The sequence below is a fragment of the Mus caroli genome, unplaced genomic scaffold, assembly GCF_978045245.1.
Source record: "Mus caroli unplaced genomic scaffold, Mus_caroli_1 scaffold_14, whole genome shotgun sequence".
Taxonomy (NCBI): domain Eukaryota; kingdom Metazoa; phylum Chordata; class Mammalia; order Rodentia; family Muridae; genus Mus; species Mus caroli.
The window spans coordinates 101,695,495-101,719,622 of record NW_028227269.1 but is presented as its reverse complement, the minus strand read 5'-3'; the positions used below and the strand labels follow the sequence as shown (position 1 = coordinate 101,719,622).

At 43.2% G+C, this 24,128-nt stretch overlaps 2 protein-coding genes across 6 annotated transcripts in view; one reads left to right on the top strand and one right to left on the bottom strand.

Annotated features, from left to right (window-relative positions):
* Positions 1-584: 584 nt before the first annotated feature.
* Serpina10 (serpin family A member 10) lies at positions 585-9,015 on the top strand. 2 transcript variants are annotated; one of them, XR_015045258.1, is made up of 6 exons: positions 585-661; positions 3,071-3,842; positions 5,180-5,453; positions 7,115-7,170; positions 7,588-7,738; positions 8,662-8,842. XR_015045258.1 is itself a non-coding variant. In XM_021179457.3 (5 exons), exons 2-5 carry the CDS (start codon positions 3,110-3,112, stop codon positions 8,851-8,853), a joined length of 1,350 nt encoding a protein of 449 aa, XP_021035116.1. In that variant the 5' UTR covers positions 585-661; positions 3,071-3,109; the 3' UTR covers positions 8,854-9,015. The 2 variants fall into 2 exon arrangements, 1 of the variants encoding a protein (XP_021035116.1); XM_021179457.3 differs by lacking the exon at positions 7,115-7,170 and having other exon boundaries at positions 8,662-9,015.
* A 2,134-nt stretch (positions 9,016-11,149) lies between these two features.
* Positions 11,150-24,128, bottom strand: part of Ppp4r4 (protein phosphatase 4 regulatory subunit 4) — an 84,402-nt gene continuing 71,423 nt past the window's right edge. For 3 of the 4 annotated variants that reach the window (XM_021179275.3, XM_029484571.2, XM_029484572.2), the window contains 8 exons: positions 23,609-23,650; positions 23,451-23,525; positions 21,974-22,043; positions 20,935-21,021; positions 19,929-20,022; positions 18,250-18,320; positions 14,993-15,140; positions 11,150-12,823 (listed from right to left, as the gene is read on the bottom strand). In XM_021179275.3, coding sequence (XP_021034934.1) covers positions 12,799-12,823; positions 14,993-15,140; positions 18,250-18,320; positions 19,929-20,022; positions 20,935-21,021; positions 21,974-22,043; positions 23,451-23,525; positions 23,609-23,650 — 612 coding nt within the window. In that variant the 3' untranslated portion in view covers positions 11,150-12,798. The remainder of the gene's footprint in view (positions 12,824-14,992; positions 15,141-18,249; positions 18,321-19,928; positions 20,023-20,934; positions 21,022-21,973; positions 22,044-23,450; positions 23,526-23,608; positions 23,651-24,128) is intronic. The other variant, XR_003838410.2, reaches the window with a different exon arrangement.

The following is a 24,128-nucleotide window of genomic DNA, read 5'->3' as shown; positions in this document are numbered from 1 at the left end:
TGGTGTTGTTGTTGTTGTTGCTGCTGCTGCTGTTTCTCTTTTGTTGTTGTTGTTGTTATTTCAATTTTGTGGGTAGGGTATATTAACTTTGCTCACTTCAAGGCTAGGAAGGGACATATAGCAAAACTTACAATGACAACCTAGTAGGTCTGAAAAGTTGTGTCTCACTGGGTGCTTTCCAGCTCAGGCTCTGAGTACTTGAGAGGTTCAGCCTCAAGAGACAGAAGGTAGTACACTGACCTTGTGCAGGGCTTGTATTGTAAGACATGACCCAGCAGGAATCCAGTCTCCACTACTGGACTGACAGTTCCTTGCGGACAAGACAGTGGGTCTTAAATTCTACCCAAATCCCTTTATGGTTCCCAGAAGTAGCCATGAGGCCCATGATAACCTTCTTTCTAGAACCTTCATCCCACCCCAATGAGGGTGAGACTCTTGTGAATTCTGGTCATAGTTGGGGCCATAGGACGAGCCTGGGGAATACCAGAAGTTCTTTGGTTTTCTGGAAATGCAATCATATCCCAGCAGGGTGTTAATCAGTAACAGTCCCCAGAGGCCCACACTTTGGAATAACAAATATTTACTGAAGGCTTTGGGCTGCAAAGCTTCTGCTTGCCTCTTTGCTCTGAATGATCTTCTCGGCACCAGAGGTCCAGGACTGGTAAGAGGTGGTGGATGGCAGGGGTGCCTCTAGAGTGCCTACCAGGGAGAAGTGGGAGAATAGCTGCTCTCTCGCTCTCGCTCTCTCTCTCCCAGTGGGCTTCAGCAGGGAGTGGGGTGGGGTGGAGTGGGGGAGTTAAAGGGCAAGAATGCTGTCTTTCACCTAAACTCCAAAGGACTGTACATTGAAGTTGGACTCCGGGTGGCATCAAAAGCATGTTAGCCATAGATAGGAGGCAGCCAGGGCAAGGGCTCTGAAGGCCTGGTATTTGTCTGCCATTGCTCACTGCTGAGGCAAGTGAGCCAGGACTGGGGGGAGGTAAGCCAGGGCTGGGGGGAGGTAAGGGAGGCACCACTCTCCACACATGCTCAGGGCTAAGTGTCAGGTAGATAGCCTATTTCCTACCCATTTCAAACTCTGTGGGACAAGGTGTGCCCTCTATACACCCGACGCTGCCCTAGGTCCCAGGAGCACCCTGTGTATATTGTGTATGGCTGTCATGATGATGATCAGGGACCTGAAAAGACAAGTTACACTCTTCAGGAAGCAGGTGTAGTAACGGCCAGATGCTACAGAGATACTTCAAGAGACGACTCAGTTCTAGGAAAGTGGGACACTGTGCTGGTGTGTTGGGAAATGTTCCTGACGGCCAAGACAATGAGAAGTAACTATGGAATCAGGACTAATGTGAGTGCTTAATTTACAAAGCAGAGCTAAATACCATGACAGAATTCTCCCGGAGCAGCTCAGGCTGTTGGGACAGAATAGCCAATTCTGGAGGGTTAACAAATGTGTTTGTACAGTTCTGGAGGCCCAAGGTGAGGGGCTGTGATGAGGGCTCACCTCCTGGTTTGCAGATGGTGGTCTTCTCAGTATGTTCTTGGTGGAGAGAGGAAGGCTCTGGTGTCTCTTCCTCTTCTTATAAGGACACTAAAGCCCTCACAATCTCCCCACAATTCAGACATCATCTAGTCACTCTCAAAGGCCCCACCTTGCCATAGCCTCACCTTGGAGGATACAAACTCAGTTTTGAGTTGTGAAGGACTAATGGCAAGTTGTTTATTTAAACAAAAAGATGAGTGTATGATACTGGAGATGTTTCGTACCTGGAAAGAAGTAATGACCCAATGCTTACAGCAATGTGGTGACCTACTAAGGGGTCTCATCATTATGGCTGGGAAGCAATTCCTAAATGGCAACATTTGGGAGACCCAGCAGGGTTATCCAGGCTAGAAGGTGGGGATGCTGGATTCTTTGGGGCCATTTAGCAAGGCCTGTGTCCTGGGGCTGGATGTGGTTTGTTATGGGTACAGAAGAGGGACTGGGAGCAACTGGAGTGCTTCTTGTCACATTCTGACTTAGGGTCTAATGGTCAGAGTGAGGGGCTGTGCTGATGGGACCTATCAAGCATCCCCAACACCTAGGGCTTGAGCATCTTGCCATCCAGATCTTCCTACTGTCCAGCGGAGAGTGAGCTATTGGGAACATCTTAGTGGCATAGGCAGCCAGCCTCTAGGACACTGGTAATATTGCTGTGAGCACGATATAGTGGCACAGCCCAGAGTCAGGTTTCGGATCTGAGCACACAGAGGAATCTCAAGAGAGGCAGAGACAGATAGTCACAGGGAGCAGGGTGGGGCTGGAAAGTCAAAACCAGGGCAGGCTCCCTCAGGCTGCGGAACTGGGGCACAGACAGCCAGTGTGTGCCATGGAGGGAGGGGCAATGAGGCTGAGTGACTTGAAACCAGGTCTTGTGTAGAAAAAGAATCAGCCGTGTTTCCTGCAGCCACCTCGGAGCTGTGGGTAGACGAATGAAAGAAGACCTATCAGGAACTGTGTACAGGAGATGCAGGAAAAGACGGGCTTAAGTCAGAAAATTGTGGGCAAGCTTCCTTTTCTTTGATGGATTCCCCTCTTGGACCCTCCAAATCCCTAGTCAAAGGTGTCACATATTAAGGTTCTGTGACTCAGTATGGAGGGGCTGTTTCATATGCCTAGTAGCCAAATGATAAAGGAAAAGCTTGAAGCAGATCAGTTAATGGCCCCAGCTCCCACCTGATCCTCCTGCTCTAGACCAAAGGGTCACATTTGGCCCTGCCAGAGGAAAGCAAGGGAACAGAAACTGGGGGAGGGACCACACATTGCTCAAGGACCTGCTCAAGATGGGACTTGGAAGAAGTCTTGTAAAATGCCCCCATCCCCCAACCAGGTGGATGAATACACCACCTATATCCTCCAGGTCAGTCAAGGGTATAGCTAACCTGTGATAAAGCCAGGAGAGTCCACACTTAACTTGGTAGGAAGGAAGAAGAATCATGGGAGAAATGTTTGCCTGGCAAAGATGTTTTATTAGGTGCTGAGATATTCTTCGTTCTCATTCATTCATTCTCTGTCTTTCTCTCTGCCTAGGATGAAGGGAAGTGGCCCCTGGCCTCCACAGCTGACCACATGAGGGTGGTTTCTAGCCTCTTTCTTCCTGTCCTCCTGACAGAGGTGTGGCTGGTGACCAGTTTCAATCTCAGCTCCCATTCACCAGAGGCTCCCGTTCACCTGGAGTCTCGGGATTATGAGAATCAAACCTGGGAAGAGTATGCACGGACTGATCCCAGGGAGGAGGAGGAGGAGGAGGAGGAGGAAAAGGAGGAGGGCAAGGATGAGGAATATTGGCTGAGGGCCAGCCAGCAGCTCTCCAATGAGACTTCAAGCTTTGGGTTCAACCTGCTTCGAAAGATCTCCATGAGGCACGACGGCAATGTGATCTTCTCACCTTTTGGCCTGTCTGTGGCCATGGTGAATTTGATGCTGGGGACCAAGGGAGAGACCAAAGTCCAGGTAGAAAATGGACTCAACCTACAGGCCCTGAGCCAGGCAGGACCCCTGATCCTTCCAGCCCTCTTCAAGAAGGTCAAAGAGACCTTCTCCAGCCACCAGGACCTGGGCCTCAGCCAGGGTAGCTTTGCCTTCATCCACAAGGACTTTGATATCAAAGAGACCTATTTCAATCTCTCCAAGAAGTATTTTGACACAGAGTATGTGTCTATAAATTTTCAAAATTCCTCACAAGCCAGAGGACTCATAAACCACTGCATTACCAAAGAGACTGAGGGGAAAATCCCCAAGCTTTTTGATGAGATTAATCCTGAAACAAAGTTAATTCTGGTGGACTACATCTTGTTCAAAGGTATTTGGAATCTCCTATTGCCCCAGAGCCAAAAGAACCTGACCCTATTTCTCCCTTTCCTTCTTCTGGTTAGAGTATACTTGGTACTAAAGGATGCTCTGCAGACATGGTCTCTGCTTCTCCACTTCAGTATACACTGAGGAGGGGGCAGTGCTTCCAGAAGCCCCCACTCTCACCACCTGCAGACCCGTGGTTCTCAGTTTCCATAGCTCCCCTGCCTAGTTTTCATCTAATTCTTGGAAGAGGTCACACAGGGCTATTGAATGAGCAGCTTACTATCAGCAAGACTCAGGTTGAATATGGGCTCGCCATCCCCTGCTTTTGTGATCTGGGGTAAAATCTCTGCCCCTTGGATTTACTGTTATTGCCATTATTATAATGCGTGGGTCCGTGCATGTGAGTGCAGGCATACCTGGAGGTCAGAGGTGCTGGATTCTCCTGGAGCTGGAGTTGTGAGCCACCCAACATGGGTGCTAGGAAACAAACGAGTCCTCTGTACAAGAGTATGAGCTTTTATCTGCTAAGCCATCTCTCTAGTCCCCTGGTCTTGGAATTGTATATAAAAATTGGAACTTTCACTTGCTAGAGTCATAGAGCTATAAGAGCTGACATGCAAGGTGCTACACAATGCTTGGTACTTACTATCCACCACAGGAAGGAACTAGTTGCATATTCGTTCTTTCTGGCAGTCAATGCAGCAAGGAGAATAGAGCCGCTGTTCCCTTTGTTATAAGGGGATGAAGGTGAAGACTGGGGAAGATAGTTTGAATATGCTCACACAATGAATGGCAGAGGACAAATAAATGCAAAAAGAGATCCCATGGTTTTGTAGCCTCAATTTCTTCTAGCTCTAACAGGGTATGGATTGGGATGAATCTGGAGCTTAAAGCTATACCAGAAGATTCACAATGTCCCAGGTAGAAAGACCATTTACAGACACTCCAAAACATGTTCAGTGTAGAGCCATGTAATGGCTGGCCTCTCTTGCTTCCAAAGCCACATAAAGTGATGCTGAGCTGGACACAGCCTCACTACCTGTAAAGTATGTTCGAATATGGTCATGCTGGGGCCATGTGGTGGCTAGAAATACCTCATACATCAGGCACTGGAAGCCATCCACCAGGAAATGAGGACGTTCTGGTTCTATGATGGGTCATGGGTAGAGCTGAAGTTTGGTCTTTGAGGAATTTGATGCCTGAGCATGCAGACTTGCAAAAGGAATGGCACTCTCAGTAGGGAATAAAGGGGGCAGCATACTCTCTTCTCTACCACTCGAGCAAGACCAGTGTGTTCTGTGCAGGCTTGTTTCTACAGGGGCTCTCTTCTGAATTGTTCAGGGAAGTGGCTGACTCCATTTGACCCCAGCTTCACTGAGGCCGACACTTTCCACCTGGACAAGTACAAGGCAATTAAGGTGCCCATGATGTACCGGGAAGGGAACTTTACCTCCACCTTTGACAAGAAGTTCCGTTGTCACATCCTCAAACTGCCCTACCAAGGACATGCCACCATGCTAGTGGTCCTCATGGAGAAGACAGGTGACCACTTGGCCCTGGAGGACTACTTGACCGTGGATCTCGTGGAGACATGGCTGCAGAATATGAAAACCAGGTATGATGCTTCCCCTGCCGTGCAGACTTGGCTTGCTGTCCTCATCAACACTCCCAATCCATTTTACTTAATGCCGTATGCTTGCTGCCCATGCTCCCCAGTGATCACCAAGGTCCAATTTTACTTTATCCTGAGCATCAATCCAGGTTAGGCCTAGTTTTATTATTCTAATGAACAGCGGTTGTTCAAATACAACAGTTTTTCCTACTGGGATCCCTATTGATGCCAAAGCTACAACAGTAAACAAGCCAGGCAAAGGGAGACAAACAACACTGTAAGAGGATAAAGCACTTCAGCAGGTGCAGGCCAAAGCAAGGGATGGTCTTCTCTGGTGATGAGGGGTGAATTCCATGGGTCTGTCTGAGAAGAGTGTTTAGAGGCAGTTTGGGATAGAGCACGGCTGGCAGCTCTAACCAACAGCAAAGTGGCCAGTGTGGCTGCAGCCATTGCAGAAGAGGTGAGAGGATGCAGAGACAGCCACCCCAGGACCTTACATTGCACACTCAGAAAGGTCATGGGCTTTGCCAGCAAGAAATGGGGAGCCATAGAGGCTTCTGATCAGAGGCTCAAGGAGACATGATTAACGGATCATACAAGATCCTGTGCTGAAAGCAGGCATTAATAAGGAGGACCATGAGGAAGCCAGTCAGAAGGGTGCCGGATAACATCAAGATGTTGCCACTTGGACAATGGTGGTAGCAGGTGAGGTGGTAAGATGTAGACAAGACATTGAATCTGCCAGGAAGCAAGAAGCGGTGAATTTGATGACTAGATATGGGATGGGATGCAGAGCAAAAGAAAGAAAATAGAGACAGATCCGAAGAGATATCTGTCAGTCAACAATAGCTGTAGTGCTGGGGCCTCAGCAACTCAAGGATGGGTATCACTTACTAAGAACATGAAAGGAACAGGCCTGGAAGTAAGTTCAGAGCTCAATCCCAACATCTAGAAATGTCTCCCCTAAGCTCCATATGAAGGAGGCCAGGCTCTAAGAGTGACTCTAAGAGTGACAGGTGTACGGTTGTGGGTTAGTACCATGAGAGCAGGTAAGCCTGAACATGGGGAGAGAGGCGGGTGCCCTGTGTGGAGAGGAGAAATGGAAGGGTGGGGTAGAAACTCGGGTGTTTGCTGGAAGTGAGTCTGCCTGCTGGTGCACAAGGCAGACAGCTCCAAGAAGAGTCTCATGGCTGTGCCTGTTGAGTCGCTGCTCCAGAACTGGTACAGAGATGAACTCAACTGAAGGTCCTGCCTACAGCTTTCACTTGCATTTTTCTGTCATGTTTAAATCTTTCAGCATTAGTAAAGGACTGAAACATAAACCCCAACAAACGTTTGCTGAGTGGTTACACACTTACAAATTAAGACTTAGGACACGTCACATCCTCAACTTTTTCCAGGATGGAGCCCAGCCCAGCTACTCAATAGGGAGAAAAGTGGACAAGGGTGTATTTATAAAATTGCTGTGTTCCAGGCATTGTTCTTCTCACCTTTCATACGACAATCATTCTATTCAAAAACTCTGATGTTGGTACATGTATTTTTGATGACTCTTTATAGAGCAAGAAAACTGAAAATTAAGATTAATTTGATTTAATTAGTATCTTTCTTTTTTTTTAATTTCTGAGCCACAAAACTCATCTTTCTAAATCTCATCTCTTCAGAGAACTGACAAGAGGAAAAATAAATATCTCAGAGCCTCCTTGGCTAAGGAAACAGGGTTAGTAGAAATCCCTCTTTGCTTTCCTTGTCTGCCCATTCCCCAAGTTCTCTGGAAACATCAACGTCCAGGGTGCTGGGCTGGGAACAGCATCCTCCAACAGGCTGCTAGGATGCAGGAAGCAGCCAGGGAGTTGGTTGGGGTTGTTTTGAAACATACAGAAATGGACATGGAGTCCGGAATTCCTTACTGAAAAGGACTTGGGGGAGTGAGCTGATGACCTAGCTCACTGGCACTAACACAGTGGCGCTTCCTACCTCAGAAGTATTTTCTCTGAGATAGAACACTATGAAAGATCCCTTGAGCTATACACCATCAAGCAAAGGACATAATCTTGGAGAAAGGAAGGAAACAGAATATGTCCTTATCAGCAGCCCCAGCCATTTCACCACTGTCTGTCCTGCCCTTGGGCCATAGGAAAATGGAGGTCTTCTTTCCCAAGTTCAAGCTGAACCAGAGGTATGAGATGCATGAGCTGCTCAAACAGATGGGAATCAGGAGGGTCTTCTCCACCTCAGCTGACCTCAGCGAACTCTCAGCCATGGCAAGAAACCTTCAGGTGTCCAGGGTAAGTCAGGGACCATGCTGGGGCCCAGGCCACAGCATGCAATGTCACTAAAACCAACATATACTTTGCAAACCACTTCGGTGTTATTACACGCCTGGCTGTAGCAGAGAATTTTACTCCAGTTCTAACATCTTCAAGTGGTACCCAAGCTGGGAGTTCCAAGGACCTCAAGCCATACTACTCAAACACCCTTTTAACTAGGTTCTCATTGGAAGAGCTCCATCGTTCTTCTCTCCCAAGGCTTAGGAAAATGTCTGCCCCCTCATACAGACTGGTTTATAACCTATCAGTACTGTGTTGACTATCAAAAAGGCTCATGAAACTATACTATCTTTAGCATGAAAGAAACCTCCAATCATTACTTGGTCACCATCATTCCTTGTGACATACACTCCACCTCCCCTATGATTAGCCTCAAAGGACCCTCTTGCTCTTCCTCGCCACATGTCTCCCCTCTCCTTCCTGTTCTTTCAGACAGGGAACTCATCCATCCCTTCCTGGTTCTTGTAGCCTGTCTGTTCACTGCAGTGAACCAGTTAGCATTCCTGGCCTGGATTCATTATGGCTCGCTCTCTTCTACCATTACAATTGAGATCCTGGCCTAGATTCATTACGGCTCTCTCCTCCACCATTACAATCCAGAGAGTTCACATTTCCCCATACAACTTTATAGATGCCTGCATGTCGAAATTTGCTAGCCAGGTTCCCTGGTTCCAGCCCAGGATGCACCTCGCAGAGCCCACGCCACTTCCCATAGCCTCCTAGTACTGATTGGATTTCTGAGGCACTCTCTGTCGCAATCTCATGCACCTCCAAGCACCGATGGGCTACCACAGAGACCCCCCACTCAGGAGCACGGCTGGGTTTCTGTCAGTTCTCCCTTCCCGTTGCCACACAAACGTTCTTCCGTGTTCTTTATCTAGGTTTTACAACAGTCAGTGCTTGAGGTGGATGAAAGGGGAACGGAAGCAGTGTCAGGGACACTGTCAGAGATTATCGCTTACTCCATGCCTCCTGCCATCAAAGTGAACCGGCCTTTTCACTTCATCATCTATGAGGAGACGTCCAAGATGCTCCTATTTCTGGGCAGGGTGGTAAACCCCACAGTCCTGTGACTCCGGTGTATGTAAGACCTTGTTCACCATGGGTGCTGAGCCAGAGGTGTCTGAACCACAAGATGCTGGTGGTGGGTGGGAAAGGATGTGTTCTCTGTACCCAGCCTGTTCGCTGTGGCTGTTCCCTAATTAACACTGAAACTAAAACAACTCATACTTTAAGGAGATGTCTGTGCAATCTGTCTGGCATTTTAAATGCTTCTGAGCGCCTTAGCTGAAGACTAGCCGGGGAGGGTCTCTCCCTTTCTCTGCTGCTCCCACGCCTGGACTGAGAGCAGTTAGTAGCACAGCAGGTGTGGGTCTGGGCAGAACATGGACATTCTCCTACAGGAATGCTTCTCTCCTAGGTCATGCTCTTGCTAAGTAAGTGTTCTATTTTTGTTTGTTCCAGACTCCTCTCTCTCTCTCTCTCTCTCTCTCTCTCTCTCTCTCTCTCTCTCTCTCTCTCTCTCTCTCTCTCTCTCTCTCTGTGTCTGTCTGTCTGTCTGTCTTTCTCACCTCCCTCAACTCCTCTCCTACCCAACCCCATCCCCACAGGGACCTATAACATAAGACTTGCATGGCCTGGAACTCTATGTAGACCAAGCTAGCCTTGAACTCACAGAAATCCACCTACCTCTGCCTCTGCCTCCTGGGTGCTAGAATTAAAGGTGAGCACTACCACACGCAGCTCTGTGTGTGTGTGTGTGTGTGTGTGTGTGTGTGTGTGTGTGTGTGTGTGTGTGTTATAGTATGTTTTAATCACAAATTTCTTTTTTATTAAAATTAACAGAAAATCACCATAGACAATCCTGATCACAGTGTCTGGCTCAATGATACTCAATTCTGTTCTGTGATCATCCAGTCACATGGTTCCATCACAGGAATCACAGATCACCCAGTTCAATGACTTCATTTTATAAGGAAAACAAACAGAGGCCAGAGCAAAGGCCACATCTGGGTTTTCATGAGTGACAGGCAATTTTCCTCTTTTCTTCATAAGAGTTTATACGTGAACATATAAATACATACATTAATAATGACCTTTTATAATTGCTTTGGTATAGAGTTGAATACAGTCTCAATCATATTCAACTTTGCCAACAAAAAACAGGCCTTGCTCATTGTTAATTAAGAAAATACCTTTGTGGGTCTTGATGCTGTGGAGGATCTTGACTGTATAGAGTGCAGGGCCCACTGCACATGATAGGTATGTCTCAGTGGGAGTAAAACACCAGCCCAGGGCCACTCAGTGTGACCATAGTGAGCCAATCCTTCTTTCTTATTCTACTCCAAGGCCTTGGGACTCTATCTTCCCTTTCTAAAGCATGTATCTTCAGGGACTGCTGAACTGTCCTTTGCCTCAGTTACCCACTGGGCTTGAACAAAAGCAAGCATGGACTTTGTCCCAGTATGAAAGGAGAATGCAGATAGCTCTAAAGCATTCCTGGGCAGCCATTTTCTAGCTTATCAAGATAAAGGCAGTGCTTTAGAGGGAATCAGAGAGTGTTAGATATCAGAGACCAACTGGTCTCAGAATGGCAGCTGTGCTGACTCAGTGCTTAGCTGCATTTTAGTCATCTAGTTAATACATAAACACATATAAAATCGATGCATTGATTAGGTACTTGGTGACAACTCCAAAGTAACATGAGTAAGAGGTTCCATCAAGAGGCAGTCTAAGCCAGATGTCCCCACCTCAATCTCAACATTAAGTCACTCTTGTAGTTATTCCAGGGCCTTAACAGATGTTCATTTGGGTCCAGACAGCTCTGGGGATTAGGGAGAGAGATCAAGGATGCCTGTAGCTGGCATTCAGGGTACTTATGCTCAGTTATTGAGATATATTTGTGGGAAAACAATAGACAGAGAAAAAATTAAGGATTTCTTTAATGTATATGAATGTTTTGTTTGCATGTTCATCTGTACACCAGAAGAGGACATCAGATCCCAGAGGGCAACAGTTATAGATGGCTGTGAGCCACCATGTGAATGATAGGAATTGAACTCAGTACCAGAAAAAGGAATTTAAAAAGAGTGTTTTAGCACTCTTCTCATTACTAGATGGAATCTAGAGAAGGAAGCCTATAGCTACACCATACTGAAATAAACATGGCCAAATCCAATGATAGGCAGGCCATCACTGCTGCAGATGAAGCAGAGCACTCTGTCACACACCTAGTTAAAGGAAGATTAAGTCTTCTGATAAAATGAAAATATGAGTAGATACATGTTCCTATCTGCCACTTGTTTGCTTTTTAGCATATCTGCCTCTAGGGTATAATTTTAAGAAAGGTTCAAAAAAAATTTTAAAGGTTTTAATACTTGTGAAAAAATACAAAAGTAATTTTGAATAACTGTTTTAATTGATAATTTAATGCCTAAACAATTGACTTCCAACTTTATAAGCAGTGGTGACTAGTCTCTGCCAGATCACTTTCCTTTACCCCACATAGATAAACAGGAATATGAAAAGCTTTTAAGTACTAAGTGTATTACTTAACAATCAAATTGGAACTCTCTGTTGTATCCAATGTAAACAGAATCAGTGCTGGTGTGGTAAACCAGAATCCTGGAAAACTGGCGCAGCCTTGCTGTCCCCTTCTGCACAATGAATTCTGCATACCACAACAGATTCAAGTCCATGTGTCTTAGGCTAGCAGAAGACTCAAACTACTCAAACTACTTGAATTCCCTTACACAAGACAGTCAAGTTTCTCAGGGCTCCTGGACTTTCACTTCTGACTGTCCCTGATGAAAGGTACTGAGTCCCTAAACAGTGCCCCAAGGAGGCCACGGGGAAGGAAAGGGATGACAAAGAATAAAGAAGCAGTAAGCGACTGTCCCTGAGTCATCCACAGTTGATACATTATGCTCCACCAACTCATTATTTAAAGATGAACTGCCTTGACTTTACAGAGTAAGAACTGTAGGAAAGTATTTAAAACTTTTCTCACAAGTACAGGTATGTCATTAACCTCTGCTTTATTTTAAATAAGCTCATTATCCATTTCACATTATAAAAAGTAACCACGCACACATATGCATTCACAAATTAGATCATCTTTATCATACATCAATATATCTTTAAAAAACAAGTATTTTCTGATATCAATATAGATATATGCTGATTGCATTTGAAATAGAGAAGCTGACAATAGCTTCATACATTCTGTCTCAGGAAATGACATCTTAAAGTTAAGGACAATATATGTTCCACAGGCAAATTTTGATGGAATTATTAGCATTAGTACAAATGGGTGCTGTTGACATGGCGTGAGCATGATAGCTTGGAATGACAGCTGATTCAAACTGGATTCATCATTTGACATTAAGGACAGATACAATCTAAAATGTAAACAAAGCATTTATAAAAGAAATTCTAGGAATTAAGGAAATCATCAATCTATCATTTTTAAGGTATTTGTAGCTAAAAGTTTTCCTGAATCTTTGTAGATTTTCATTGCTGAATCTAGACTGGGGCCGTCCAGGTGCTGATACCATCACAGAATCCAGGACCCACGGGACCACAGACAGCTGCTCTGAGCAGAGAGCTCATAGGAAATACAGTGCCTTCCTTTCCTCCTGTGTCCTAGCCAAGTTACCAGGAGTCAATTTAGACAAGCAGGCTAAGTTAGACTGCCATGGGATGTCTAAATGCTACAACTTGGTATAACAAAAGCCAGCCTCTCACATAAAGACAGGCATGTCTCTTCAGTCCAGCAGGCAGTACACACCAAGTTGGAGCTCATTACACTGCACTGGAGCCCTGGGATTCAGAGCCTACAGTAAATCGCATGTCATACCTCCTAGGGAAATCTAATTCCAAATAGGGCAAGTTTCACATCAGCTGCACGATGTTCCTTCCTCCCTTCCACACTTTAACAATCCTGGTCGTCTGTCGCTGTAGCTTTTCCACCATCAGAATCTCTGCTGACTGCTTGTCTCCTTCACCAAGCAGTTGACTTAAGGATTGGATTTTCTGGATTTTCTGGTAAAAGAAGGAAATAAGAGGAAGGGGAAAGGGGAAGGAAGCAGAGAAGGAGAAGGACACCATAAAGAGAATATAGGACAATTGTTCATAATAAAGTAAGTAATATAAAATGCTACTCTGAGGTAGCCTACAGTATGATAATTCTTACGAAGAGGAAATTAATTACACATCAGGGATCACTCAGAATTTTATCCTGTGCACACTTAATAACATTCCCTTTAATTTAGACAATCTTTCATACATTTTCAATTTTATATACACAGGAAATTACTCAGGGCTATCAGCTGTCCACCCCTAGAAGACAGCAGCTATGTGCTGTACTTCCTTGATGGCACACTGCTCGTTGATAGCAGAGGTGGCATTTAGTAAAGCAGGTGGCACAGATTTTATTTTTAAGGAGTAAAACCTGAGGTAACACTTTCTGCAATTACTTCATAGGCCTATTTAAATAAAGAGAACTTTTTCTTTCTAATTTGGATATGACAGCCTCTAAATTGTGAATAATTCTTCACTGAAGAAAGACCAGTATAGATGCCAACCACCCTTCCAACTAGTGGGCGTGTTAGATCCATGTGTGGGACAGCCAGGCACTGCACAGCCAGGCGTGTGTTGGCTGTGAGCACTAGCAAGCCTTCCTTCAGACCCCTTGAAAAGATACACACTGGATATGAGCTCTCATTGGTCTTTATTCTAGATTCATTTTTAGTAACTATCGGTTATAAAAAGAGGGGAAGATTCAGTCTGCAAAAAGGAAAGATGTGCTCAGCAATGTTAGAACAGATAAAGTAACTTAAATAAAGGGAAGCTGCCATAAAATATTGGTTCAGTGAACTTTACTTTAAAAAACAAAACTCGTTTCAATTATGCTTCCATGTTCCCCAGGAGAAGTTTGGGCTGTAGAAGAAGAGGGTCCAGGGTGATAGAGAAAGATCCCAAGCTTCAGAACTGAGAGGCCCCTTAAATAAGCTATATGCCAGACCTGCTGTTTGGTGGATGCGCAGAAGCCCACGAGTCAGGCTCACCAATACACAGTGGCTTTGCTCATGCTGGAGTTGGGTACATGGCTCCTGCTCAGACTGCTGCAGACCACCAACCTATGACTCCTGTGCTCCCAGGGCTCCTAAACAGCACTAAGGCTTTCTGTGGAAAGAGCATCCTTCCAGCCGGCCTAACACTGCAACTTCTAAATCAACTGTCCTAGGATTACTTGTGCAGCACTTTGTCCCACAGTCTTCTGAACTCCTTAATATCTTTAGTTTTGAATTCTGAATGGAATGGAGTACATGTAGCCCAGGCTACAACAAGAGGATCTCAAGTTCTAGGCCTGAGTCGGCTACAGGGTGAGCCCATCTTGAAAGCAGAAAGAAAGGAGGGAAGGAATGGAGGAACAGAAGGAGGAAGGGGAAGGAGAAGAAAGAGAGAAGGGAAGTGCTCATGAGTTCAGTGCTCAGGAGGAAACCTACGTCTCTGCGGTTCCCTGTGATCTGAATGGCTGCTCCGTGTGAAAGTGAAAAACTGGGACTAAAGCTGGGACTATGGCCTGGGTGCTCTTGAAATGCCAACATGATGACTTTCAGGGTATCACATTCTTTTAAATGTACAAAACATAGTAATTCAAACAAGATGCAAATAGCACACAGAAAGAAATCATGGGAGAAGAAAACAGGCCCTTCATATCTTTAACTTCAAAGCACAAGTTTTGACAAGTATTTTCATCTCACTGAGCCCGCACTTCTAGGTTCTGTGCTGTTGTGGTATTTCTTTTTCTTTTATTTTCTTAAGGTTTGTTTATTTTATGTATTTGAGTATACTGTCGATCTCTTCAGAAGAGGGCATCGGATCCCATTACAGAGCCACCAGGGAACTGAACTTAGGACCTCTGGAAGAGCAGTCGGTGTTCTACTGTTGTGGTATTTCAAAGTGGCAATAGCTGTACCCACCTGGTAAGGTGATCAGTCAGGTGTTTAGATACCTAGTAGACAATATCTCTGTTAGATGTTACCAAAAGACCTCTCACACACATTGACACAGTGAAGCTCGCACTATAACTACCGTCACCTCACATCACCTCACTGAAGACATTTCCAGTTCTTTGATGTGTGGCAGAGGGAAGGAAGGTGCCCTGAGCCATATAGCACACTCGGCAGCGGGTCATGTGGTACTCACAAGGTAGCCTTCCGGGGCTGTGCATCTTTACTTCCACCACTCTTTGGATCGGCTGTGTTACCTGGCCCACGGGAAGTGCTGGGCACGACAGGGTTAGGAGAAAAGGAAGCTGGAACACTACTGGCATTGCGAGTTCGGAATGAGTCATCTGGAAATGGAGAGGCAGAGGCGTTGATACACTCAGAAAGATTATTACCAAGGAGAGCACATGCCAGACAGTGGGCTTTTTTCTCTTCTTAAGTCAGTGTTATAAAGGTATAATTTACACAGTAGAGTGTACTACATTAAGATTTGGCATGTGTATAATCCACTGCCATTACCACAATCCAGACGTGAAAACACGCTACCACTAAATGTCCTCCTGGGCCCATCAGAGTCACTCCTCCTCCAGCTCCTCTTCTACAGACCTCATTAAAGAGTAGCTTGCACTTCCTAGAATTTTACATAGAAAGACTCATAGAGAATATACCATCTTACTTTCTTCGTGTGATCAGTAAAACTAAAATTCATCCATATAGGAATATTAGTGCTTCATAACTGGTGTTATATGGGTGCCTAACATTTGTCCTAAATGCTTACTGACAGACATTTAGATAATTCTAGTTATTGACTATGATAAATAAAACCACTATGAACATTTTTATGTAAATCTGCATGTAGCTATGTTTTAATATTTCTCAGTGAATGCTTAGGACTAGATGTGCTGGATTTCTTAATGTGTTTAACCTCAGATGAAATTGCCAACACACTGTCTTTCTCCTTTGCTTCACCTCTTGTGAATGGAAATTGACCTTTGCATTATTAGCATTTCAATTTCAGACTTGTTAGTGAGTGACAAGCAGCAGAGCATTTTCTCATTGCTTCTGCTCTCTCCTCTGCTCTGCTCTGCTCTGCTCTGCTCTGCTCTGCTCTGCTCTGCTCTGCTCTGCTCTGCTCTGCTCTGCTCTCTGCTCTGCTCTGCTCTCTACTCTCTCTCTGCTCTCTGCTCTCTGCCCTGCTCTCTGCTCTCTGCTCTCTCTCTGCTCTGCTCTCTGCTCTCTCTCTGCTCTCTGCTCTGCTCTCTGCTCTCTGCTCTCTCTCTGCCCTGCTCTCTGCCCTGCTCTGTTCTGCTCTCTGCTCTCTGCTCTGCTCTGCTCTGCTCTGCTCTGCTCTGCTCTGCTCTGCTCTGCTCTACTACAGGGTCTCCTAGCCGAGGATAAACTTGAACTCCCGACCCTACCACCTCCCACTCCTAAGTGCTAGAACTGCAGGCATACACTGCTATGTTCTACTTTCTCACTGCTTTTAATTGGTCTTCCCTAGTGACTGGAGATGCTAAACATCTTTTCATACACTCACATCTTTACCTACTTTAAAAGTTCACATTCAAATCTTTTGTCCTTTTTAAGCTTAGCTGCCCAGGCTTAGACTTTTCTGAACATTCTGGAAACAGGTCCTTTTCAGATCAGGGACAGTATGCTTATTTTCTCCCACTTCAGGTCTTCTCTTGTGTTTTTCTATGACCCTATCTCAAAATCCTGAAATTCTGACACAATATACTATGTCACTACTATTTTGCTATGGTTAATATAAATACCTATCTGCCCCAAAATTACAGACATCCTTTCATATCTTCAAAAATTTGCAATGTTACCTTTTGTGCTTAAGTTTATATTTTGAGTTAATTATATCTATAAAGGTGAGATATGAATTGAGGTTGAAGTTTGGGTTTTCTTTAATAGTAAGTACCCAATTGGTCTAGTGCCATTTTTGAATGTATGGTAATGACTTGGTAATGACATCATTAAATAACTCTCATGACCAATGCACTTCGGATTTCCAGTGATACTCATGGTCTACCATGCTGATTTCTGTGTCTGGATACCAATGCTTTAATTATAGAAAGTATCTATTCTGAAAATAAAAACACTTTGCAAACTATCTGGTATGTTATACATAGTTTTCATAAGAATAAATGAACATAGTAAAAGGGAAGACAGAAATGTAGCGAAACTCTTAGGATTTCAGGTCCCATAAAATTAAAGGCCACTATTATCTACTGTAACATTTATCAATCATTATTATAGCTCTTAACCAATATTTCCAATATATAAAATTAGAAAGCCACAAGTAATTTTTAGTAATATATTCTATTTTTTCTATGAATAATTCTGTCTTCTACTATAAGGACTTTGAACCAAACATTGGCCTAGGTGGTTAAATTTCTTCTGCATACAGTGCCCATGGCTGCTGCCACACTGCAATGGCAGAGTTGGGTGACTGTGACTAGCCCACAGTGACTAGAATATTTACAACGTGGCCATTATATGAATCTTCTGGCCCTCAGAACAAACTTCTAAGTACATAAGATAGTAAATAAGATAGTAAATGGATTATGCTCAACTTCTTTATAAATTACTGTGAATGTCTGTTCAGCAGGCATGTAGATCATGGTCAAGTGATCATACCATTAGTCCTTCTCCTCTCTTTACAGGTGTTATGCTCTGAGTCTTGATATAGTTTAAAAAAATAGTATATGGCCAAGTATTTACTCGATTGCTGGGTTAAAGTAGTACTAATGGCCCATTAAGAGAAAATGGTTGACTCCTACCCCCCAAAAAATGGAATCTACCTCTGTATGGAAGCATAGCACTGTCTGCTCGACCACAACTCAGGAAGCCATGCTTAAAGAGCTATGAAGAATAATTAGTCTTACATGAGATACTATAGTTTTCTTCCCAGAATTCCTTGCCCCGAGGACAGTCCTTGAAAGCTCCTCTGAGGTTCTCTTGGATCTGCTCAACTTCCTGTTCCTGACTCAGAAAGGAATAACTTTTCTTTGTCTTTTCTCATCTCTGTTAGATGCTAGCCAGAGCCCAATGTGCTTTCTCTGGTACTTTGGATTCCCTTATTCTTTCTCACTTGTCTGCCACTCTGGCTAAACTCAGACTGTATGACTTTGTCTTTTTCTCTTCTCCATTTCCCTTCTCCTGGCAGCTGCTAAGATTTACAGCCTGCCTATCCTGCTGCTTTTCTCTTAAATTCTAATAAAACTGCTCTCAAGTTTCAAGTTTGCTTATAAATTCTTTTATTAAATAGACTAAGAGCTCCAAAAGGGAACTTCAGTCTCCCCAGTCACAGGAACAGTTGAATTGCTTAAAGACTTGAGGAAGACAAATGTTTAAGAAAAACATCATATCTAGAATTAGAAAGACAAGTTGCTTAAAGAGAGTAATAGTTTATTAAAGTAGCTATTTTATGTTTATGTTGCTGCTTACCAGTTAGTGACAGCATGGCAGTCCTCACCAGCCCTGAGACAGAAGACGTGTGTGCTAAGGTGGAACTTTTACTAAAAAAGAACATGACTCAGTTAGAACATAAAACCACAGTTTACCTAATACTTGGGGTTTTTAATCTTGTTTTGTAAATGCTTTTCCTCCTCTTTCTCCTCTTCCTCTTACTCCTCCTCCTCCTTCTTTTGAAACCTGCCTATTATGTATATCTTTTTTTCTTACATTCATGCTTCAAAATGCACCCCTTTTCTACAGCTTAAGCATTTCCTTTGCTTCATCAAAACTACAGATTTTCTCTGGATGCTCAGCAAGGTTAGGTAAGATCAGTTAAATGGTCCTGGGACTAGCTTATCTTTAGTTAGAATCCCCTTTTTACTTCCTGAGAACACTGTTGGCTAGGAAAATGCATGGGTCTACTGTGATGTCAAAAACTAGAGTACAAAGGTATAAAGGTACAAAGGTATAACTGATAACAGAGAAAAAAATTTTCTTCAATGTGTTCTTTATCTTGAGAAATAATATTTTAAAGGCATTTATGTTTTCTTTTTAGTATAAAATATTTGTTATTTGAGAATTTCATACAATCTATTTTGTTGTGGTTTGGTTTTTGGTTTTAGAAACAGGGTTTCTCTATGTAGCCCTGGATTTCCTCGAATTTACTCTGTAGACCAGGCTGGCCTTGAAGTCACTGATCTGCCTGTCTCTGTCTCCGAGTTCTGTATTAAAGGCATGTCCCACCATTGCCCAGTTTATATAATGTATTTTGACCATATTCCCCCTACACTCCTCCTTTTAACTCTTCCTAGATCCACCCCTATCTATCTCCTCACACTCTCCCAACTTCATGTCCTCCTTAAAAAGCAAAACAAAACAAAAACCCAACAACCTATCAAGTACGCTTTGTGCTGCCCATAGGTGTGGGGTCATCCACCAGAACAGAGCTGACCCCCAGGGGCCACAACGTTAAAGAAAAGAGACTATGCCCCCCAAGAAGCCATCAGCTGTCAGGAGGGCCTCAGTTAGTGGCAGGGACTCCATGTTAGAACGCTGACTAGCTTCACCTTGTATACAGGTCTCGTGCAGGCAGTCTCGTGCTTTCTCAAGACTACTTTGCTTTTCCAAGGACCTACAGCTCTAAAAGCTGTATGCACACGCCACAGATAACAAACAGTGGTAGTCAGGCATGCTGCTTCTCCTCTAACCTAACTATCATCTAGACTTCGGCTATAAATGGAAAGCAAATCTGCATTTGTTATCAGAGGCCAGTTCTGACTGCTCACTGGATGATCATGCCTGTGGCTTCTCTACATGGAGAAATGATACAACGCACATCCATGTGCAGCCTGCTGGCAAGTAGAGCATGCTCACAACCATCTGAAAGGTAAGAGGTACATACAGCATAGTCCGCCTTTCTCATAAATGATGGGTAGAGTCCATTAGATTATCATATAATATCATGGTAATATCTTCTGACAATGCAAAGATACCTATTTTTTAACAAGTAGTAAACACTATTTTTAATGTGATAATCTTTACAGAAGTGACATAATTGACAGCCCATAAAAAATTCAAAATTCTGATTATAATGATATTAGTATTTCATGTAAATAAATATGATGACCACAAAAGAAAAACTCTAAGAATAAACAGCTGACAGCACATACCTAGCACACTTGTCTAAGGTGCCATATTTTGCATGAAAAGCTTGATTATTAAAAGATTGGCTTCGAGTCAATTTGGATTTCTTGATTTCTTTGCCTAGAATAAAGCAGAAAGAAGAAAAATCCAGTTTTCAGTTCCCTGTTTTCTGTTCCAAACCCCAAAGCCCTCCTCGGGACACATCATTTCCAGAAAAATCCAGAAGGATCAATTTTTGCTTCTCAGTTGGAGCCGACTAGGATAACTGTCATTCAAGCTACCCATTAAGAATAAATGAGATTTTAACTGGAAAAGGCTAAGAACATATTCAAACGGGCAAGTATAAATGGCTTTGGCAGGGATGAAGACACTCTTCACAGACACTTCTGTCTCACCCTTTGACCTTCAGAATATTTAAACAGTGGGCCTCAGGGAACTAGAATGCTCTCAGCAATGTCATGAAGAGAGAAGAGGGAACCTGAGGTCTGGGAAACAGAGGGGAATTTTTCTCCTGGAGAGAGATGTACAATCTATCAAATCAGATGACAGGAGAGACAATAAGTCAGGGGTAGACAGGACTGCACCTTGACCTTGCCCACTCAGATATGCATAACCACGGCCCTCTAATTAAATCTTAACCTCACCATGGACCCTGAAAGTGGACTTAGCAGAGAGGGAAGGGGTAGTGTTATGGGATCTCTTCCCAATATAGTCACATTAAATAAATCTCCATTTTTGTTTTCACTATTAAGAGTATAAATGAATACTCTTAAAACATATATCTAAAAAAAAAACCACATATCTAATTTGTCTTAAAAAAAAAAAAAACAAAAAGCAAAAAAACAAAAAAACATTTTATGAGCCAGTTAATAATGGTGCATGCCAGCACCCAGGAGGCAAAACCAGGTGGATCTCTGTGAGTTTAAGGTTAGTCTGGTCTACAGAGTGAATTCCAGGACCGCCAAGGCTACATGGAGAAACCCTGTCTGGAAAACAAGAATATATGAATCCTAGTAGAGAGTCTTTTCTTACTTGTTGATGCAGTGCTAGAGGAGGGCCCAGGAACAGAAATGGGCAAGTTCTTGGACAGGCTCTGAGTTGATGTCCTGGAGTCTCTGCCTAAAATAAACTCTTTTAAGTTGTATAATTTCATCTGACATCTATAACATCATTATCTCTATTAACCAGCATCATTTTCCAAATACTCTTTATATATTCCCACATTTCAGTCTCTGTTGCTGAAGATCTACTCCACAACCTTACAACTGACAACTGGCATCCAATATTAAGTGTCCCTTCCAGAAGCTCTGAGCTTATTATTATTATTAATTATTATTATTCCTCTGATTATTATTACTATTTTATATACTCCTAATACCTACACCACATTATCCAGCCAATTTTCAAAAATAACTTTTTTTAAAAAGTGTAAAAAAGTAATTTTCCCTACCAAATTAAAACAGCATAGTCTTGCAGTATACAAAGATACAAATGTTACTGAAACACTGGTAGTCCCAAGGCCAAAAGAATGGAATCCACCTTTAGGTGGAACCTGGGTCTGTTCCTTTAAGAGTTAATCCAGCTGGGCTGGTCAAGAACCTGGCTAAGGATCTCTAACCATCATACTTCAGGAAGGCATCCCTGCCTCTTTAATGACATAATATATGTTTCCTTCCCTCTGTGTAACTGCTCAGAGAGAGCTGTAGGCACACAGTTTCAAATGTTCAATTTTCCTGTTGCTCTCCTCAGCATGGTTTCCCGAAAGCTTTAGCCTTCACTCCCTCTCTGAAGCTCTCCTCCCACCATATGTGCTCCTGTCTCGCCTATGGTTCTCCTCCATTCCAGCTAAGGTCAGATGGCATGACTTTTTCTTCTCCATCTTCCACCTCCAAGATTAACAGCTTGCCTGACCCAAAGTTTATCTTTTAAATACCAATAAAGTTACTCTTGAGCTTCCTTTCACATCTACTCTTAAATTCCTCTGCTGAAAAAACTGAGACTCCCGAGAAGGGCCTTGATTTTCTGCTTTTCTTTAACTCTGAGGCAGAGTGGGGAGACACAGAGCACTCACGTTTCTTCTCAAAGCTTTTGTCACTGGCCAGCCTCCCGTCACTCTGATGCTTCTCCTTCTCCAGCTGTTCCTGTTGGGACACAGCCTTGTGTTACAGGTGCAGCCTGGAAACTCGTGCTGGAGAAAATGACTCTCAGCTTTAGAGATACAAATGTACCTAACAAAAAAATACCCTTAGCCAGGCAGTGGTGGTGCACGCCTTTAATCCCAGCACTTGGGAGGCAGAGGCAAGTGGATTTCTGAGTTCGAGGCCAGTCTCACTCTTACAGAGTGACTTCCAGGACAGCCAGGGATACACAGAGAAACCCTGTCTCGAAAAACCAATAATAATAATAATAATAATAATAAAATACCCTTAAAAATGGGTTTTCCCTTTGGTGCTGTGTTTACAGAATTCAGAGTTTGGTTTAGTTTTGTTTCTGTGGCCTTTTTACATCACAGAATATTGCCCTTGGGAGTTTGTCCAACTAAAACAGCGACTCTGGCATCGTTCTATAATGCACATTTCTTTCCCACAAGGTGTTGAGTGTTTCTCATCAGCAGAGCCTTTGTCTAACTATAGTTATTTAACCATGCTTATTTCAATCCTATTTGGCAAATGACAACATATTTTTCTTTAAAAAGTCTGAGAGGAAAGAGAAGTCTACCAAACATATTTAAAATATCTTACTGAAGTTTGATATGTAGAAAACCACTTAAAACTGTAAACTAAAGAAAATGGCATTTTCACACAGAAGATGCTGCCAGGCAAACTGACCATCCGCTTATGATTATGTGGAACACTGCAGAGAAGAGCTCAACTAGCCTGGACGAGCTTTAGTCCTTTAAACGGGCATCCACTGTCCACCTCGGTATTTGCTCTAACATCCTTTTAACTATCAGGCAAACCTTTGAAATATATTTTTAGGGAACTAGAGAGATGGCTCAGTGGCTAAGAACAAGTAATGCTCTTCCAGAGGTCTCGTGCTGCATGACTCACAACCACCTGCAACAAGCTCCAGGGAATCCAACTCCTTTCTCACATACATAACACATAAGTAAAAAAAGGATTGTCTTTTTAGCGGATGGATGCTGAGGATAAATGGATGCTGAGGATGGATACTGAGTATGAATGGATGCTGAGGATGGATACTGAATATGAATGGATGCTGAGGATAGATACTGAGGATGGATACTGAGTATGAATGGATGCTAAGGATGGATTGCCAGGGACAGGAGGAAATGTCTCAACTAGGACTGAATATATGTGGTTACTCACACATTAGTTTCACTTAAGAAACTCATTTTGCTAAACACTCTCAACTGTAATTTTTCTTCTAATTTATAAAAGATAAAACTTCAGAAAATCAAGGCTTTTTTCTTCAGCCTTTTAGGAAATATGGAACAACATAAAACTGAAATAAATTAGTTTTAGGTTTACTAACAAAGCTCAGCTAATGCTAACTAGAAAGGCTTGTGTCTGTGGGAAACAACATACCATTTCCAAAAACAGCAGTTCTTCTCTTTCTTTCTCTTGATCCAACAAATCTTTCTCATAATTTTTTTTCTGGAACTGTGTAAAATTTAAAATGACACTGTCAGCCATTAGTGCCAAGCTCTTGCTGATGTAAATGTCTCTTTATAGGGTGTGCTTACCATATCCATAGACATCTCCATTCTGTCCAACTCTAATACCGTCTATAAGGAAAGGTTTCAGAAATTACAGATGACTCAACAGGAAGAAAATGCAACCAACCAATCGTTTGTAAAAAGCCCATCCTTTCCCATAGAGTTCAAAGAGAAGAGTTTACACTATGATATTAATAAACTAATCTTTGACTACCAATAAACACTCAAAAGCGTGTTTCAAAGCCCCACCCATTCACATCTTTTTATTGATCTTATAACAGTATCAGTTACATAGTAAGTGTAGCTTTTGAAAGCTGAAATATTTTTAGTTTGACCTCACAAACCCAAATTTTTTACTATCTTAGTTTTCCAACATTTCTAGACAATCCACATAAACGGCTCACATGCTAGAGCGAAATCAAATGGCTTAAAATCAGGGCGTTTGGAGAGGGATGTGCTGGGTGATGCCAGCTATCTAGGGTGGGGGCTCTGCTCTTCATCCGCTTGTGCTCAAGCAGCCAGTGTTTCTAGATCTAGCCCCTTCAAC